The sequence below is a fragment of the Hesperophylax consimilis genome, chromosome 3 (genome assembly GCF_061612785.1).
Source record: "Hesperophylax consimilis isolate HC1 chromosome 3, BYU_Hcon_1.0, whole genome shotgun sequence".
NCBI lineage: Eukaryota > Metazoa > Arthropoda > Insecta > Trichoptera > Limnephilidae > Hesperophylax > Hesperophylax consimilis.
In genome coordinates, this window is record NC_142838.1 from 15261931 (window position 1) to 15281824 (window position 19894).

The 19894-nt window shown below is 32.5% G+C and overlaps 1 protein-coding gene across 1 annotated transcript in view; it reads left to right on the forward strand.

Annotated features, from left to right (window-relative positions):
- The window catches only part of LOC149425014 (cell adhesion molecule Dscam2-like), a 410035-nt gene extending 390506 nt beyond the window's left edge, over window positions 1-19529 (forward strand). Inside the window, exons 9-16 of the mRNA XM_089647439.1 lie at window positions 8340-8493; window positions 11445-11596; window positions 15561-15651; window positions 16465-16646; window positions 17432-17577; window positions 18435-18570; window positions 18676-18795; window positions 19522-19529. Of these exons, the coding sequence (XP_089503565.1) occupies window positions 8340-8493; window positions 11445-11596; window positions 15561-15651; window positions 16465-16646; window positions 17432-17577; window positions 18435-18570; window positions 18676-18795; window positions 19522-19529 (989 nt within the window). The remainder of the gene's footprint in view (window positions 1-8339; window positions 8494-11444; window positions 11597-15560; window positions 15652-16464; window positions 16647-17431; window positions 17578-18434; window positions 18571-18675; window positions 18796-19521) is intronic.
- The last annotated feature ends 365 nt before the right edge of the window (window positions 19530-19894 follow it).

The following is a 19894-nucleotide window of genomic DNA, read 5'->3' on the forward strand; positions in this document are numbered from 1 at the left end:
GGTCTATATGTAACTATCAATAATTACGCTTTACTCTGTCTACCGAGATGGAATGACTGTTGAAAAAACATCACTTTTCGCGAAGAGAAAAAACGAAATACGTTTTTAATCCGTTAACAAATGATCATTTTAATGTGTGTTACTTTGAAAGATCCATTTTAAAATCCATTTCTAATTCGGGTTTCCTTTATAAAAACTAACATTAAAATTTACTCTACGTGTGCCAGTATTAAAACTATTGCTGTGTGCGAGATGATTCTATTTTCAAAATGACTTTTTTTTTGCAAAATAATATTTTTTTAAATTGAACTGTCTTACCAGAAAATGTGTTTATATATTTAGAAAAATTGTATAAATTGTTTTCCCTGAATTGCTATTATATTCAGAGTAATATTTTTTGACATAATACTTAAGGATACGTTGGTACACAAGAGATTAAGTCATTCGTAAGAAATTCGTTTAATTTAAAAGGTATTTTTAAGCTCCTAAATACAAATCACGCAGTTCATTCCATGGGCAAGCAGATAAAACGCTAAATAATTCTTTCCTTAAAACGTCTAAATACTTTCTAATATTCTTCCATTATTACGACTACATAATGTCAAAACTGACTTCATAAAAAATATTTTTTCCTGGGTCATTCCCAACTTCTTCATCCATCCGCTGTGAATTTGTATGGTTCAACCTATTCACACATCCGTTTCTTAATTTTTTCATAATGCTTACTTCAGCCATTTATTCAGAATTCATATCCACTTTGCATTAAATTTAACAGAATTCTTATTTTGTGCTTCCTCTGACAATTCAATATATCACTGCTTTAAATATCTGTTATATTAAAGGAATCTTTACAATCCAGAATATTTAGATAAAGAAATGCAAACAATGTGGGACTGTAATAATAACCATAAAGTATAGATGACTATATTCGTACAGATTGAGGTACACAATTATATGAGAAAATCTTTGTGATAATGCCTTACCTATAAAAGAATCTAAATTGTAAATTCTGTATTGTGCTAGTATTATTATGTACAATTGAAACTGCCTCGATGAACGCAGCACAAAGCCTTTTTTCCAGCGGCCGCCGGCCCCGGAATCTCGGTAAAACCTTCGCAAAAAACGGATAAAACAAGATAACGACAGGAAACAGCGACCTAACGGATGGAGTAAACGCTAATGCCCTCGTTAGTTCAAACCCGTTGTGTTCTGTCTTCAGCGGTCCTGACAGACATTCAAACACGGGGCGGAGGTGAACTGCGGGTGGATGCACAGATTATATACAGTTCCTTGACAAATCCTAGAAATTCTTTCAGAAAATGAAACGAAATAAAATAAAAATTATTTTAATGTGAGGTTATGTTTGATTTCCGAATCTGACACTCTTGACAGGTTGACAAGACAGGAAAAATGCCATAAGTCAAATTTTCTTGAAGTTTTAATAATTGTTTTATTGCTAAATATCTGCAATACTAACATTTCAAGAACATTACCATGTTAGTAAGTGTTAGAAAATATGACATTTCCTAATAATATATATGATCTAGAAACAGTCTTTTCAGGAAATACCTACTACTCGGAGTGTAATGTGTTCTATTACACGGAAATGAACTGTAAAAAACGATAATGTAAAGCTCATCTCGTATCTTTTATATGATTTTTCGGTTTCAGATTTTCGTTAAGGAATCGCTAATATTGTTTTCAATAATTAGCAACATTTTTAATCAGGAAGTTATCTCAGTGCACTAATATCTAAAACTGTTTGATATTGACATGAAAAAATAACACAAACCTGGGATATTTTAATTAAGTTTTCACAATCTTAGTGTTACTTAAAACCATTTATACCGTCACAGTACCTTTTCTCTTTGTTTACAATTTCTTGACAGAGTGTGCACTTGGAAATACTAAGCAGAGATGAAAAAAGGATTAAAACCTTTATGTATAATTGCATACATTCTCGCGTGATGGACTGATATATGTTTAATATTTACATTACAAAAGTGATATATAAATTAATGTCCGTTCGGTGGTCGAGTTGACATCGCGCTTGGGTCCCACTCAGGCGTAGTGTGTTCAATTCCTCGGCTGGCTAAGTCCTCCATCACAAGCAACATTTTCAGCTTACTGTGGTGGTAGTAGGAGATTTTCAAATATTGTCAGGTTATTCGTAACCCGGGAATGTTTGTCTTTCTTTAAAAAAAATTTAATTTAAAATTATTATTGTTTGATTATTGCCTTTTACTGTATGTTTTTTTTTGTTTACGAAAAATTATTCTTGGATAATAATAAGCCAAGAGAGAAGAGAGGGGGGGGAAGATAAATGTAAAAATATCAATACGTGTATGAATAAATTACTGTGATTTTTAAGAATGTGACTCAAAAGAAACCCTGCTGGAGCCATAAAACTGTGGCATTCCCAGTAAGCGAAACAATTTGTTGTACAATGAAATGGCAGTGCAAGTCAAATACGAAGAGCAAAAAACAGGCTTGAAAGTATCTTATCTCGTTTGGATATATAAGTCAAGAAGAAGAAATCTGAGTTTAAAGATTAAAAAAATTCTATTGAATATAGTAACTTTTTAGCGACATGGTTTTATCAGATTAGATATTGAGCTACAAAGTATCTATATTTAGTATCTTTAGGAGAGAACATTGTTTTTCACTCCGTCCATGTGTTCTAACTTCCAAACCAAGTAGAACAATGACATCCACAATTTAGGATACGTTGTAAAGCTGTTGTAAGTGGGTGGGTACAGATGGAAAATAAGAGAGTTGACCCGTACCTGACTAATCCGATCTGATAACTAAACGTGGTTTGACCCATTTCAACCTTCGTTAGATCTATAAACGGTTGTCTCTCACCGGGGTAATACTGTGAATAACTTCCACTCCGAAAAAATTTTTAAAATTTTTTTCTGTGAAAATATGTTTACCTTTTTTTCCTTAAATTTATTTAAACTCCATACGCTAAAAAACCTTTTATTCGCACTAAACTTGCGAGATTGTTCCAGAATGAAGTTCTCACCGCTTTGCTACGGTCGGTAGCAGAGTTTTAAAAAGCGACCACGCTTTCTAAAATAGAAAAATGTTAATAGAAACTGAGAACAGAAGTTGTCTGATGAATTTGCAATTGAGTATGTGTTGGATGTCACATGTGACATAAAAATAAGTCTAGTCGATCCTCCGAAAAGGTAAAATAGCTTATCGGTTGATTTTAGCCCAACTTTCAAAAAGGCCACGTTTGAGGTCACATAAGCAATTTCACTTTAGGGTTGCCAATACGTTTTAAAACCAAAACCAATAGTGGTCGTAACTTCATCTAGCCCTAAAAATATTTAACATCGAAAAAGTGTAATCATAGTACACAGCTTTTTCAATCTGTTTTTTCCGTGGTGAAGGTTTCATTTTTAACTGGCGAAGTCAATTCAATTATCAACTATGGATCTTATAAATCTTCAAGATAGATATTACAATACTTTAAAAGTGTGAAACACATTTATCGATCCAAATACTGTCAAGGCGGTTAGTAAAGCTACAAATATAATTCATAATGTTCAGACAACTCGATCATGCTCATTACAAACATAAAAATAACCTAAGACGAACCATCTACCATACCTACGCAAAGAAAACGTAAATAGAGATTATTGAACTCAAATATTTCTGCTCTGATTCACAATCTAATAAATAATATCTGATCTAGTTACCCTTCGGCTTCAAACGGTAAAAAATAGGGGTTGTTTCTAATAACCTTATTGAAATAGTGGAAGATAATGAAATAAATATCGATAACCTTGTTACATATTTATTCAATACGGGTTCAAATCCATGTAACTCATTATGTAGGTTTCTTTCATCTCGTCGTATTACAAAACATTTTACCAAAAATTACGAATCCTTCTCTTGCTATAATATAAATCTACTCTCAGTAACCTTCACTGACACGAACATGATTAATAACATAGACTAATTCCAACTAAAACTAGTATGGTAATCTCCTGACAGTTTTCCAAAAACCAGTAATATTTTTTTATGTTTCACCTCATAAAAACGCCTCTCTGTACGGTGTTAATACGGGGGAACTATGCAGCCCACCCGGTTGAGCAGTGTCGCGAGAAGTGAACATAATCTGCAGCAAGCAAAACTCTTTCAAAACGAACCTTGTTGCACATCGAAATTAAATTATACGTAAAGCAAAAATTATTGTATTTATAAGTGCATAATAAAGTTAGAACCACAATACATCTAACGAATTCTCCCAAGCCCGTAAAGATGAGAAATAATTGTTAATTTAAATACGATGAGAAAAATAGTGGAGTTCTTTTATCATAATTTGAATTTGACCACCAAATGCATGCCCGTATTACAATTGTCGAATGGAAAGCTTTTTGAGAATACATTTAAATTTGATCCAGCAGATTTATTATTTCCTGTGTGTAAAATACAGTGGTGAAATGTCTGGTCTGATCGTCACGCTTTTATGTTAGATTAACTGACAGATATTAAAACAGTTTTGATTTTTACTCGGTGAAATGTTCAAATTTTCATATTATTACACAATACAATTCACACAAAAAATTTCAAACTATTCAATATAAATCACAAAATTAGTCATTAATTATTTTTACAAAAGCAGTCCATCTCAAATACCTGGCAACCGAATTGTTTGTGAAGAAGTTTTTCTACAACCGTTTTCAAAAAATATTCATGTTTAATAAAGGGTTTCGATGTAGCCTTGAAAACGCTTTGAGAAAGAACCATGATATTATAATGCAACGTAAAAATTCTAAGCTGAACTTTCCACAGCTTTGAAAGTTCATAAATTTGCATATTTATATTGTGAAATAAAAAAAGTGTCCCACATCTTCTCATTGTAATTCGATTTCTTACTTCGAAAAGGGTAAAATATTTACTCTTTATGTATACGGGAAGGTAGAATTATACAGGAATAAAAATGTATTGTTGGGTGTTTTAAATATCTCTTGGAAAAAGTACACTTCTTTGTTCTCTTCGCTACACTGCTCCATCAACGTGTTTCACATCACATTACTTTGACCATTTCCTATCCCTCCAAATTCAACCATCCTTTACCCAAAACCCAAACTTTGTCCCTACAAAATACAATTATCAAACAACCGCTTTGGAAAAAAGTTCCAACCCCGATTTTATTACAAAATAAAATATAAAATAAATAATGTTGTTTAATAATATTAAACTTAAGAAATACACATTTGCTTGATTTTAAATTCATCATTTTTTAAATTACAATTTTTGAATAAATAGGTACATTAAATTATATTAAAATAATATTAAGGTTTTGGTTTACTTTATATAATTATTTTTTAACATAAAGAAAATATATAAATAATTGTATTGTTGGTATAGTCAAATTCAGGTTAAAATTCAGGTGTTAATTTTTCAAAGATTAATGAACGAATGAATTAATATTCTATTTTGTATTATGTAATAAAATTCTGTATTTTAATATTTTTTCAAAAAAATTCTACAAATATTTCATTTGACCCAATAAAAGAGAAAAATAACCAATTCTTATTTCATTTTCCTTGGATAAATAACATTTTTATACACATTAAAAAAACTGAGTACCTATTCCCCGAAAGCGCCATTCGTGTTTTATTTACAAAACTGTGTGCTAAAAACTTTCCGCGAGTCAAGATAAAAGTCATCTTTTGTAACAAAGAGTTCAAAAGCTTTGAAAACTATCTATCCATTTCTTTACATATCAATTTTGTCGTTGACAATGTTACGCATGGCAATTTTTTGGTTATAAATTTAATGTTATTGCCGGTCAAATGGAAAAAATTCTCCGAGCAATTTTAACCTAGGATTTCTCCTATAAATTCCACCTCAGCAATCAAGCAGGACTTGTAGAAATGTTTCATTAATAATTCATTAGCCTTATTGAAAGACCTCCCCGTACGTGACAAATGTGAAAGATAACTCCGGATTGGATTTTATATTCTGTGCAAGGGGTAAGGGGTATGAGAATCGTACTCAGCTACCAATTTTCATTCTATTTTTGAAGTGTATGCGAATCGTAAAAAGTGGGACTCTCCTATATATGTGTTTTTACTTCCGCGCCAGTGCTGCCATCTAGGTGAGCATGACGGAAGCGCGGGCCACGTGATATATCGCCCCCCGCCGGATGTTTGAACGTGTTTCCGTTAGCGCCGCTATGCGGTCGGCGCTACACAATGTCCACCGGGATAAATCATGCTTTCCTACAAACATTCAATAAAAAGGGAATTAATGTGATTATTTTTTTAATTTTCAAAAGGTCATCATTCAATGTAGAAATGTTCCGAATGTTTGTAATAATAAAAAAATATCTATTAATTTCCTTTGACCTTTGGGTGTTTATATAGAAAATCTTTTCTCTTTCTTTTTTGGAAGGTGGACCTAAAATGTAATTAATTTAGTGTAGGAAGATAAGTTGAAAATAAACAAAACTTGTAAAGTTTTCATTGGATATTGTTACTTGTAGGCGCGATATTGTACTTTTTTAATGTATTAAAGCTTCAGAAGAATCTGCCGGCTGCCTCTAAATAAAACCTGCACTTCTGAAAGCTACCTCTAGTTTCTGTACGCCTAAGGATGCTGTATTTATCCCCGAGTAGCAAAGCCGCATGTGCTTAGGTATCTCAAAAAAACGTCCAGAATCACCGACAGAATGCCATAAAGGGTAACGAATCTACAACGATATTTTATTAAAAAGAGCTGTACTCATAATATAGTGATCCTTATGTACGGTTTTCATAGAAATAGTAATACGATGGTAATTTATGGAAACACTTTGTCTACCTTGTGAAATACTGTGTAATATTTTTTATCCAAGCCAAGCAAGGCGTTTTCCACGATTTTATCCAGCTTTATTTCAGCCCGAAAACAAGGCCGCGTATGTCAATCAGAAAACAGATCAGTATCAGTCGGGTCCGAAGCAAATATCCTTACAAATTGAATGAAACGAAAGAAAGGAAAAGTTAGATAACCCGCAATAGAAACGAAGTCAAAAGAGAATTTTGTCTCTATTCGGGCTCTTGGGCCTATTTCTCGTGTATTCTCGTGACAAATAAAATGAAATGAACATCATTCCAAGCCTCGCGGAATTATTTTTTTACTCCTTTTGCACTCCCATTCCAAATTCTTCTTCCCACAACGAGGAAAAAACTTCAACTTTGTACATGTTTATTTGGTAGGTGCCAAAAGACGCATATTTATCTCTTATCTGGTGTGCAAAAAGACCATTCAGAAAGAGTTATATGGGACCATAAATTTTATTTAAGTGTTATACAGCTGTAAATTCTTGTTAGGCTGACATTATATAAATAAGATACATTATTAAATTCTGGACCTTGTAAGTACGGACCGAGCCATTTTTATCTATGAAGTGAGGACATAATAGGTAAGTACCTAAAAATACAACCAACATTTATAAAAAACTGTAAAAAATAATTAGCAATTCGACTAAATCATTTGCCGCGCAGGGACTTCTATTACATCGTCCGTGTTCCACGAAATGTTTTTTTCTAATTAAGCTCTATAATTATTGTAAACTAAGGAATATTTACATAACATGGCGTTATTTTTTTCAATTAAATGGTAATAATAGATTGATTTCCCATGGTTGAAATAGCGTTGCAAACTGAAAAAAAATCCACGTAAACTTTAAAAAACATATATATTGTATTTCATGATGATCATCGTTCACAACACGCAACAAAGACTATTAAAATTGATTTGTAATTAGAGTGTAATGCAATAAAATTATAAACCGTTCATCTCATTCCTGTGTCGAAAAGAGCAACTATACGATTAAAGAAATAAACCTAATTTAATATTAATAATATAAACCCACCTAATTATTACAAAAAAAACTGTTATCCAAACCCAAATTTCATCTGGGCAGTACATTTATAGTTGTCAACAATAAAATTCTACTGAAAACAAAATAAGTATTACAAAGTACCTGTGGTGGCTTATCAGCTATAATCATTGGGTGACCAAACTAACCATGACAAGATGGATAGTCTGAATAATTATTAACTAAAAATAACAAAAAGTAATTAAAAAAACAGGTAAATACTAACAGATAACTAATAATAAATTATTAAAATCAAATAAATAAATTAAGGAGATAATAAGTAATCGAGATTGAGCGATTAATTCAGTGAAGTAGTTGAGATTAAGCGATAAGATATGATGAGCTGATTTCGTAATCTTCTACAAAACTTTCTTGAACATTTTCCTCTCCGTACGCCTGTACTTATTGAATAAAGAGATTTTAAATAAGGTTAAAAACTTTTTTTTGTGAACAGATACTGCACCAGAGCTTCAATACACCTTCATAGAACAGGCCTTGCGCGGGGGCCCTGCGGTATCCCTACGGTGTTCAGCAGCCGGAGCTCCAGCGCCACGTTTCCAATGGCTTTTGGATGGACAACCCCTTAGCGAAATATCTTCATCTCACAGGTAAGAACAAACAAGATTCATCAGTGATTTTATATAATCCAACATACATTTAACACGCAGCATAAAGAGAAATTGGAAAATTTTAATAATACAAGGTTCACAACCATCGATGGATTAATAGTTCAGTTTATTACAATAAAGGTAGTATAGTTTAACGATTTCTACTACAGCATCTACCTAAAGTATATTGAAAAGTTTCTAACTTTATCTTTAAGTATATTTTTCATCGACTCGATGTGCACATTATATAATCTGTTTTTAATTACATTATTTTCTAATCCACCTTTTAAAAAGCAAGCTTCGGTAGCAAGAAGAGGTTTATCTCTTGGACGCTTTCTACATTAAATAAATGTAATATTTCCTTATAAATTGAGCTTTACAATAATTATAATAAAAATGATGTTACATTTATAAATACGATCATAGTAACAACTCGGCTTTGTCTGAGGTATAATACTTAACAAAATTTGTATTTTTTCGAATAAACATGCTTTTCAGCATGTTATCTCAAAATTGGAATACCAATTTACTAAGATATTTAACTCACTCCCTAATAATGTAAATAATAAGGTTAAAAATATATACTTAAAAATGGCTACCTAAGATGACGGCAATGAGAATGGTTATGGTAAATTGAACGTTGATTGAATGGGAAGAGCGAAATGTATGAATGACTAATTAGAGAAATTGTGATATTAATATGAGTATAGAAATATAAAAACATATTTATCTTATCTGCTGACAAGTCATCGCTTAGCAAAACCAATTACTCGGAGAAAGGTTACCTTTTCTAAAACTTTAATAAAATAGGTATGGAAAATGTATTAAAAATCTTGTCAAATAATTTGTTTTCGTATTAAAAACGGGCTGGCGGCCTTTAATGAATGCATTGACAGGATTCCTAAAAAACTGTCGGTAAAACACGAATTGGTTGCCGGAATACTTTTTCATAAAAATTCTGATATTTTCGCATTTCGTTTTTATATTTATTGGGATAAACGCTGTTGTGTGAACTCATGTTCAGATATTTCCTGAATGAACTGATAGTTTGTTAATAAATGGTGTGCCATCCAGTTTAAAACAGGATTTTAATATCTGTATGTTAAAATAAAAATAAGTTTCACATATATTAAAATTTTATCGCATAAACGTGTCGATTCTTTTTAAAAGTAAAGGACAATAATGTGGCTCGGTACGGTTAATTTATTTGAAATATTTTTTTTATAATTTGTTTACTTAGGTCGAGTTGTTTCACGCTCTCGTTACGTCCGACAACCATCAGTTCGACAATCAGCGGCATTTTATTTATTAATTATAAACGCCCTGTTGGGCTTTACATATATGTGTACTTAACATGATATACTGCATGATACAGAGACACAGGAGTGTCAAGTTTAGATAACTAAATTTAAATACAAATCTTTAACAAATTATAACATCACATGACATTGTAACTAACAAATAACTTAATCACTCGGGCTTTTGCTTTTTGACGATGTTACGTTATTTTAGTGGTCCTCCTCAAGATATGATGAAATAGTGGTCATGTTTTTATGGACGTTGAACTTGTCGAATGTTTGAAACACCCCAACGGTTGTGGTAATACGCTTAATGTATATTGAACTCAATTCAGAAATTATGCATATTGTTAGCCACAACTTACGACCCCCTCGGTATTGCGGTCCCCAGTTTGAGAATCACTGCTCTTTCTTAGCTTATACCTGTTTAATGTAAAATTACCAATTTTTAAAACTATCTAATGAAATTATTTTATGTACAATGGAAACGTATGAGTATAAAGTATGAACCATCAATCGGGAGGTAATTCTACACGATAGAACAGTAAAAAAAATATATTTTTCGAAATTCAAACGTTTCAAGGTAAAAAAATTGAAGTTATTGTATGGGAAAATAAATATTCTTCAATAGAAAAATACTTTTATATGGGGAAATTAACAATGGAATTTCGAATAAAGTTATTTAATTTTTTTACTTCTACCATCGTCTAGAATCACCTCCCAAAGTTAGCGCACTTTACCCCCTGTCGTTTGTCTTTGGGTCAGCAGATTTTCTATAAAATTCCTGTTCAGAAAATTAATCTGTATTGTTCAATTTGACTAGTACTAGTACCATAACAATATGGTCATAACCGACCACCACAACGTCACGGCCATATGCCTAGTCTGAACTAACTAAGTAACTAACCATCACGCTGTTTCTTAGGGGTAGGCAGAGTGGACATTTTTTGCCACATACAAATACATACATTATACATACTTTTCTGTTATTCTGAACTTGACATGGTCCAACTCAAGTATTTGGTTTGGCCTAGTCTGGGGTCCAAAATGGCTGTAACACTCGTAATAAACAATTTTGACGGCCGGCATAGACCAGTGGTAACGCATTGGACTGCCATTCCGAAGGTCGCGGGTTCGAACCCGGCGTGCGCAAATAAATTTTATTTGATTAATTTGTGTTATTTCACAATTAATTAATTAAAATAATAAATAGTATATTTGCGGCACGTTCCAGAGTGGAAGATACTACCAGTATCGCCCTGGTGTAAGACCACCATTCAGAATTGAAACGTTGCTCCAAATGGCTTTAGCCGTGTTTAGTGACTAGATCTGAATAGCCAGGTACTTCCCCACCTTCCTCTTTCCCTTCCCCACTTACCTTCAGCCTCACAACATCCCCCAATTGGGGATGCCATAGTCTCACTGGCTCCAGACGGGAGCAGTTGGGACTCTTGTGAGGTATTCACTATAAAAAAAAAAAAATATACTTATTGAATAAAAAAAATGATAATTTAATATAGGTAGGCAACAAATAATTATCTACCGAGTAGATACCCATCTCTATAACTGAAAAAAATTCATCAACTAAGTGATCTGAAAGTTTTAAAAATTTATCTAGCAATTTCAAGGATATAAAGGTTTGACAATTTTCAGGTACTCTGTGGGCGAGCATATAGCCAAGAATGGTGACATGATCGGTCACCTCAACATATCCTCGGTCCGGACTGAAGACGGAGGCCTCTACACTTGTCTAGCGTCCAACTCCCTTGGAGAGGCTTCCCACACCGCCAGACTCAATATTTATGGTAAATTTTTAACAAGCCCTATAATATATGTATAAAATTCGGTGATTGATTTTTAAGAAATCAGTAAGGAGTATTGTATTGCTATACCTAAAGATTTATGTGAATTAATATTTAATTATTTACTCTTAGACCCTCTTCTCCTTTGAGGGTAATTCAAATTAATTCGAAATTTAACTTTAAATATTTTCAAAAGTGAAGTTTTTGTTTTCTAAGTGTTGGGAATCTTTTTTATATGGTCAATTTTTTCTACTAGATTGTAATCCTAGCATGCGATAAATACCTCAAATATGGCGACATCTCTCGTTTCGGCGGCTTACCTGGTCTGGTCCTACTATTGTATTATTTTTATTTTATTATTATATTTATTCATGTTTCACCAAAATATATTTTTAAATAAATCAATTGATTGGGTCTTATATTTTTTTGCTAATAAAAATAACCCTTTGAAACCTAAAAATAATTAAATGAAATTAGAAATAATCTATTAAACAAAAAAATAATTCTTAACCAAAAATTTTCCAATAATAATCTAAGAAAAACAGTGGAAACAGTAATGTGGAACTGAAAGGTTAGTTTGTAATTTTTATTTTTTATATATTCAATAATATTATTATTAGATTTATAGAAATAGTTTATTTTTAAACAAGTTCTGCTTTATAAATATTATTACGCGTGACAGCTGTTTCGCCCTCTTTAACATAATCTTGTTTAAAAATAAACTGTTTTTATAAATCCAATAATAGTATTATTGAATACATACAAAATAAAAATGGAGTTCTACAAATTAAACTTGATAACAATAAAAGAAAGTAATTTGTGATAGCTAAGTAAATAATATGTGAAAAACAACTGGATGGAAGTGGAAATAAACATACAAAATTGTTTTTAAACTTAGAATATTACCTACCATTTTTAATTATATAAAAGTTTATTATTATGGCCAATGCCTTCTTTGCAGGCATACTTGATAGAAAAATTTACACCAGTTGATGCATCAGTTTCATTTACGAATCAATTTTATATGAAAGCACTTGAATCAAGTCTTTGATCCCTTCGGCACCTATGCATAGCTAGGAAACAACAAACGCTTACCCAGTAGCTTTTTGAACACTTTTCTTATGGAATTTCCGCGTGACATCGAATTTAATACGGTGCTCAACAGCGCGGCCGTGAAATGTCCATTATCCTACAATAAACGTCTCTTGAAGACATAGGTTCACTCAGGTTCACACATAATAGTTTGCAGAGCATCTTCGGAGATAAAATAGTATCACCAAGATCTCCTGAATGTTGTTACCTCCTGAACAAGTCTATAGATACTGAAAGATATCAGCTGACGCCAGCAATTCCTTTGGCGGAAGGACGAGCGGACTACTACGTAACTTCCATACTCCCGGAAAAATCAAGATGATGCGAATAATACATATTTTTTTAATTGTCAAAACTTCTATTCACTTCTGCTTTAATACACAATAAAACAGGGCCTCGCAATTAAATTCAGACAGAATTAATAAAATTATTGATTAAACATCATCAAAATAACGCAATCATCGTGAAGGATGTCCCGCGTTCTGCGTCCTGCCTAATTCGATCATGTAGAATAACCCTCGATTCTGCACCTAGAAATTAAACTTCCCGTTCCGAAGGTTGCCAGTTTCAGGGCTAATTGAGTTACCGCAGGTCGGTCGACGGTCAGTAAGTTAACATAGCCGGAAATTCACAAAGCTGAGCGGGAATTGTTACGGCGTAATGTAATTTGGGTCTCAATGTTTAATGACTGTGTAAAATACGATCTTTAAAGGGAACATTATATGTAAGAGCCCGGCTGGACCCCTCTCAAAACCCTGTGTTTTATGGAACAGGCTTATTTATTGCTTTTGTGAATTATCTAAAATTTGAGACTAATTTCATATAATAAATAATTCGATCGATCTATGAATTGTAAATAGACTTGATAACCTAATGGAAGTATTGATATAACTATAAAAAACTATATGGTGGGAATTCTGTGTAAATATTGTGCCGACATTTCAATGGGAGGTGCTCGGATGAAATAGCATCAATGATTCCATTGTAAATGGTACTGAGCAGCACATCAAATGAATGTCAGTCATTTGTGCACCACTTTATTGATTCGCATCAAAACTGTTAACACGAAAAATAAGATAGATCTATTACACACTTTAAATCAAAATTACAAAACTTGGAGTACGATTTTGTATGGATTCATTTTATGGTTCCGTCAAAACGAAAGCCTGCACAACTTACTGAGACGCTTCTCACTACCAGTTAAGATAACAAATAATTGAACCTTGATGGGAAGGCTCGAATGCACTATTATAGTCGCAATAATTTATTTGCTAGTTGGGTGCGGTTCAGTGCATTGTACAGGCGAAATACGGACGAAAACTATGACGAAACGGCTGCAACTTTTATGTATAAGTTTAAATGCACTTTTTTAAAACGCGTCAGTCAAAAGACGACTTAAATGCTTAACTATACTATATATGCATCCGGGGGTAAAGTGCGATAACTTTGGGAGGTAATTCTAAATGATTTTTTTTTACACAGAAGGATATTTTTTTTCTTATACCTAAATTTCAACCTTTTTTCCTAAAAACTACCTTAAAAAATTGTTATGTGGAAACAGCCTCTGAATTAAGCGCACTTTATCCCCAAACACCCTTATTAACTTTCAAACAGTTTAGCAACAACCATCATTTGAAGCGTGTCAGAAAATATTAAAACTGCCACCATGATCTTTTTATACTTAGATTTACCTCAAATTTGTACTCTTCTCTGTAATATATTAGTAAAAAACCGTTTTAGGGAGACCACAAAGAAATAAATATATATAACATCATGACTTCTTTTCACTAATTTTATTTATTTCGATTTTTAATAAAGTATTTATATTTACACTGACCCGATGTTCAAAGAAATAAAATTTATGTCAAGAAGTCATGATTTTACATATGTATTTTTTCATGGCCTCCATGAAGAAACAGATTTTCACCAATATATATTACCGTGAAGATTACGAATTTGAGGTAAATGTAAGTATTAAAAGATCGTGGTTGATATACATGGATAAAAGAGAGATGCATATAGTAAAAATATTCAGTACAAACAATAATATAATTAGAAATTATAATTTATTTATTAATTTTCGGGAAATCGACAGTTTACATTTAATCAGTTTGTGCATAAGTATTATATAGCTAAAACAAAACCAATTATGGATTTCCTCATTATGACTTTACCTCTACTGATACAGCATTATATGGAATAAGTAAATTAAAGTTGTGAGAAAGAAATATGAATTAAAAAATTTATACAAAACAAAAGGTTATATTAAACGAAAAAATTACAAATCAATACATTTATAACCATGGAGAGAGGTTGTAGATATAAATCAGATCATAATAGAGATATAAACAATAGAGACATAAAAATTATTCACAAACGATCAGAGAAATATTATTTTATCGACCTCTTGTATTTGGTAAGTTCACAACAGAAAATATCAACCTTGGATAATACGCTACTGTAATTATTGTACAGTCTGTTCAGGCAAGAATTCTTTTCAGAGTTTGTTTTGCTGGACACAAGAGCGTGTTGAACGCGCAGGTACATTGAATGGAATCTTGTTTAGCAACTCTGATTAAATATTTTTGTAAATAATACTGTAACAATATAATAACTAACTTACAATGTGTTATCATTTAATACAATGTCTCTAAATGAGTGTGCACAGATAATTAATGACAACAGAAAATGTGTGTCATTATCCAAACCGAACTAGCATCGCTCCGCTTCCCGCACAATATAAACTAACAAGAAATAATAGCGTCTTTAAAGCATTAATTGGCCAGTGTACAGATATAATGAGCTCGCAAGGCGGCATCTCCGTCTCCCGCATTGGACAATAATAACGTTTAATGATACCAATTAATTGTTACAGGACCTCCTTCCATTAGAGCCGTTGGACCAATTAGGGCGGTGGCTGGTTTTAATACCACTCTCCATTGTCCTTTCTCTGGATACCCTATAAGGTAGATATTATTATAATTTTTAACACCTAATAACTATATTATTTGAAATTATTCATGTTTTACGGCCCCATAATTTGTACACGTAGGATTATATTTAATTTCTTCAAAAATCAAAACTTCGAAATCATTTTACCGAATTGTTCGAAGGAAATATTAATGGCAATAAGTCTAAATACACATTTTTCGAGGACTCAATACTTAGACTGCCTTTTTTTCTGCATAAACGTTCGGTGATGTCCTCAAGTGAACCCTTGTAAAGTGAGTATAGCTAATTTAATAAAAATTTCTTCAAATTATTTGTTCGATTAAAATGGGATTTCAGGAATTACGAATGAATTAACAAGTTTCCTGATAAGCTTGCATTAATCACGAATATATTATTACGATTTCGACACACGTTTTCACGAAAATCCGAATATTTTCGCATTTTGTGGATTGTCTTAATTTGACGAAATGTAAAAAGATTCCAATTTTTGTGAGCACGTGCTCCGACATCATGATAATGTATTCGTAATTTACTAAAACTTTATCAGGAAACCTGTTAATCCGCTCGTTAGGACTGCAGTCCCATTTTTAACAGGAATACAAATAATTTGAAGAAAGTTTTGAAAATATATCAAAAGTCACTTTTTTTCGTGTAAATTGTAAATGAGATATTTTTACAAATTAGGGTTACCGGTAAAAATGTGTAGTTTTTTTATATTTTCACCTGTAGATCAAAAACAAAACGACTATAAAACAAAAAGGTATTATTTTTCTTGATAGGTTCCAAATGTATTACGTTTCACGTAACGAATTGTAAAATATTTTCAGTGCAGTGACATGGTCAAGAAGAGGTCAAGAAATTTCCAGTGGCCTCAGAATGGGGGCGGGTTCCCTGGGAGCCTTACACATCTCAAGGGTGGACCCGATAACTGACGCCGGAAGTTATACCTGCATTGTGACGTCGCCAACAGGAGAAACTATCAAGAGGGATCTGCAAGTCGTTGTTAAAAGTATGTTCATAAAATCTAACCTTCTACGAAAAAAAACATTAAAAATAAATTACTACAAGAAACAACTCATTACGTCGGGAGAGACGCAAACAATGAAATAAAGTGGTAACTTAGTTAAAATTAATTCACCTACTCAATATTTTTCATAGTTAATTTCACGCCGTGTTGTAAATCAATTTCAGCCAATGTCACATTATACTAACAACATTTAAGATGAGGTAAACTTTTACAACAAATTCCTCTTATAAAAGTTCACGAAATGTTAATTTAGATGCATGTATAAGTTTTTTATAGTCATAAAGTTGAAATGAAGTGTTAATTCAATATTTTTTTGTATTAAGATGTAAACAGAATACGCGAATTTTACCTTTACTTCTTACGAGGGCAGAAAGCCACAAAATATCATACGTAAGTTCTCTTTAATCACCAAAATAACCATCCGGATTTTATTGATAGTATCGTTTATTTGTAAATTTTCTCAAATAAATTAAGCAGATTTAGTAGATGCACGAGGGTGTTAATAATCAACTGATTAAACATATATCTGCTAGGGGCACACATCTATGGGGAGGACGTGGAGCGAAATAATATTACTTAATATGGCTTAATTGGCTTTAAAACATACAATATGATATTTAGCATAATCTTAAAGTGTTGAAACTCCGAAAATCTTATAAGCTACTGAAAAATAATATTGAATGATATTCCGCTTTATTGTAGTTATAATGTGTCGCATTGAAGTGAATTTCGTAACATGGCCTTAAAAATAAGATTTTTCTTTACAGATCCACCAAAACTCGTGCCTTTTAGCTTCCCTCCAGATTTGGAGGAAGGTAGTTCAGTCCAACTTCTGTGCGGCATGACTTCAGGAGATAGGCCAGTGTATTTTTCTTGGCTGAAAGATGGGAACCCAATACCGGCTTCCCTTCAAGTGAGAATCCAAAATATTGCTAAATTATTCCACACTTTTCTTTTTTCAATGTTTATCTTCCACAGATTTAGTAATCCTATTACAATACACATAGAATAATCAACATTACTTGAGCAATAACTGCACAAAATTTCTCAATTATATATTATACAATTCTTGCCTAAATGACCCTCTGTGTTGAAATGGAAAATGTTGAATGTTGAAAATTCCAAGACACCTAGCGATATCATTTGGCAGCAACATACCTCTTCTCTTGCTTTGCTGGGCCAGTTTGTATGAACAAGTGGAAATACGTAGCGGGTCATGGTACCGCAGCGGGTCGACCTTAGCGGTAGTTGTTCGGACAATATATTTATAGCATTTCTGGAGGTCAATGAAATAGTGTTTAATTGTTGGTCGATGTATTTTACGTGGTACCATAACAAAACATAAGAGTGATAAAAAATAGCAGTGACAAAACAGAATGGTGAAAAAAAACAGCAATGTGTCAAAACAGAACAGTGAAAAAAAAGTACAGTGACAAATAGAATGACAATGACAAAAAGAATAGTAACAAACCAGAACAGTAGCAAAAGAAAACACTCACTAAACGGAACTGCGACAACAGAAAGCAGTGACAAAACAGAACAATGACAAAACAAAACGGTGAAAAAACAAGACATTGAAGAAAAAGAACAATCACAAAACAAACTCACCTTATCTAATCAAATCTAGCCTAACCTAACCACTTACTTAACAATGCTTAAATATGATTTTATCACATTCCATTAATTTGTTCAGAATTCCGTTTTAAATGGTTACCATCCTGGAAACTTATTTTGTTATCATTGTTATAAGAATCTGTTTTATTATTCCAGATTCAAGAAAAATCTCTGGATGAGTTTAGTTTTTTAATATTCAGCGATGTTTCTTCAAGACATAGTGGGGACTATACATGTGTCGCTAGTAACATGGCTGCCAAAGTCAATCACACAGCTCAACTAATGGTCAAAGGTTAGCACCCTGACACAAAGATTATAACAAATTAAATCCAAAAATAACTTTTTAAGTTATGTATATTTGGAATTGTAAAAATTTCTGTTTTTTTGTATTTTGCAGTAACGCCGCATTGGATATACGAACCACAAGATATATCAACATTGCTTGGAACACCAATCGTAATCCACTGCGCTGCTAGGGGATTCCCGGAACCGAAAATAACTTGGCTGAAAGGACAAGGTACCGATACTAAAGTTTCGTTGACTCAAATTCAATGCAACCTTCTAGATAATTGCATAAATATAGATTTTGTGTTTGCGATAATTGATCGGATTTGATTTGATAGGATGACATCTATATGCATTTGATCAATATCATGTCAAGTTGTTATGAGAAAAATAATTTAGTTGAACATTAATTTTATTCCTGGGCACGCTAACTCCCTCGAGTACCCGCACGTTCGTAGTGTATAATATAATATTATGATATTTTCCTCTCAACATGTTTTCCGTTAAATATATGCATTGTGGGCGAAAATTGTTTACGAATCAGTTTTTGGTGAACTGAATTTTTTTTTTGCTATTAAATTGACACAACTAATTGGGAATAACAGTTATTTAGAATTAGGAAGGGAATCTGACTTACCCCTGATCTACAGAAGCACTTGCGTCTTGATATTTAGTTTTATTTACAGACTCGATACTATCCACATACTGAGGGTCACTTAATCTGTATACCGAACAAGTTTTCTTAATAAATTATTTTAAAAAATTTTTGTTAATTTCACTGATGTAGGTAATCCACACTGTCAGACAGTGACAGGTAATTGGGTAACACGTTGTGTGGAGGAATGCAGGATCATATGTTAGAGGGAGGAACATATAGTTGCGTCAACATGCACCGTTAACATTTAAACACCCTTGCTAATAAACAACCATTTACCCTACATTAATGGTTGTCCATCAGCTCTGTGAAATTTGAAACACTTATTAGTTAGGCCCAAAAATATAAACACAGTATTGCACGGTATTTATTTAGTGACCTCGAAATTTTCCCAAGTTTTAATTTCTTTGGAGTAGTGTAACAAAAATCGTTCGAATCACAAATTCTTTAATGATTATATAGTCAATGTCAATGGTCTGCCGTTGGTCGATGGTCTGTCGTCTTTAAGTAGAAATTCTTTATTGATTATATTATAGTCAATGTCAATGGTCTGCCGTTGGTCGATGATCTGTCGTCTTTAAGTGGAAATTCTTTATTGATTATATAGTCAATGTCAATGGTCTGCCGTTGGTCGATGGTCTGTCGTCTTTAAGTGGAAATTCTTTATTGATTATAT